Source organism: Egretta garzetta, unplaced genomic scaffold (genome assembly GCF_000687185.1).
Source record: "Egretta garzetta isolate BGI_Z169 unplaced genomic scaffold, ASM68718v1 scaffold101, whole genome shotgun sequence".
NCBI classification, from domain to species: Eukaryota; Metazoa; Chordata; class Aves; order Pelecaniformes; family Ardeidae; genus Egretta; species Egretta garzetta.
Genome location: NW_009258666.1, coordinates 1906408 through 1906719, shown reverse-complemented (window position 1 = coordinate 1906719; position 312 = coordinate 1906408). Strand labels below are relative to the sequence as shown.

Genomic DNA, 312 nt, shown 5'->3' with positions numbered 1-312 from the left:
AGCTCCCCCGAGGCCTCGCGGGGCAGCCCCGGGGTGACGGTGGTGCTGAGGGAGCCCCAAGCTCAGCCCAAGTGGAGCTGCCTGGATGGGTCTGACCGCACCATGTCCCCCTCCAGCGGCTACTCCAGCCAGGCTGGGACCCCCACGCTGCCCACCAAGGGGCTGGGACCCTCATCCGCATCCCCGGGCAGGGCTCAGCCCCAGAAGCCAGACCGGGTCAGCTCCCTGCAGTCGCCTGCACTCTCCATGTCCTCCTCCCTCACCTCCATCTCCTCCTCGGCTTCAGACCCATGCCCTCCTGAACGCTGCCCT

The 312-nt window shown here is 69.6% G+C and overlaps 1 protein-coding gene across 1 annotated transcript in view; it reads left to right on the top strand.

Moving 5' to 3' along the window:
* KIAA1522 (KIAA1522 ortholog) overlaps positions 1-312 on the top strand; it is a 31958-nt gene that overhangs the window by 30047 nt on the left and 1599 nt on the right. Inside the window, exon 7 of the mRNA XM_035904035.1 lies at positions 3-307. Within this exon, the coding sequence (XP_035759928.1) occupies positions 3-307 (305 nt within the window). The remainder of the gene's footprint in view (positions 1-2; positions 308-312) is intronic.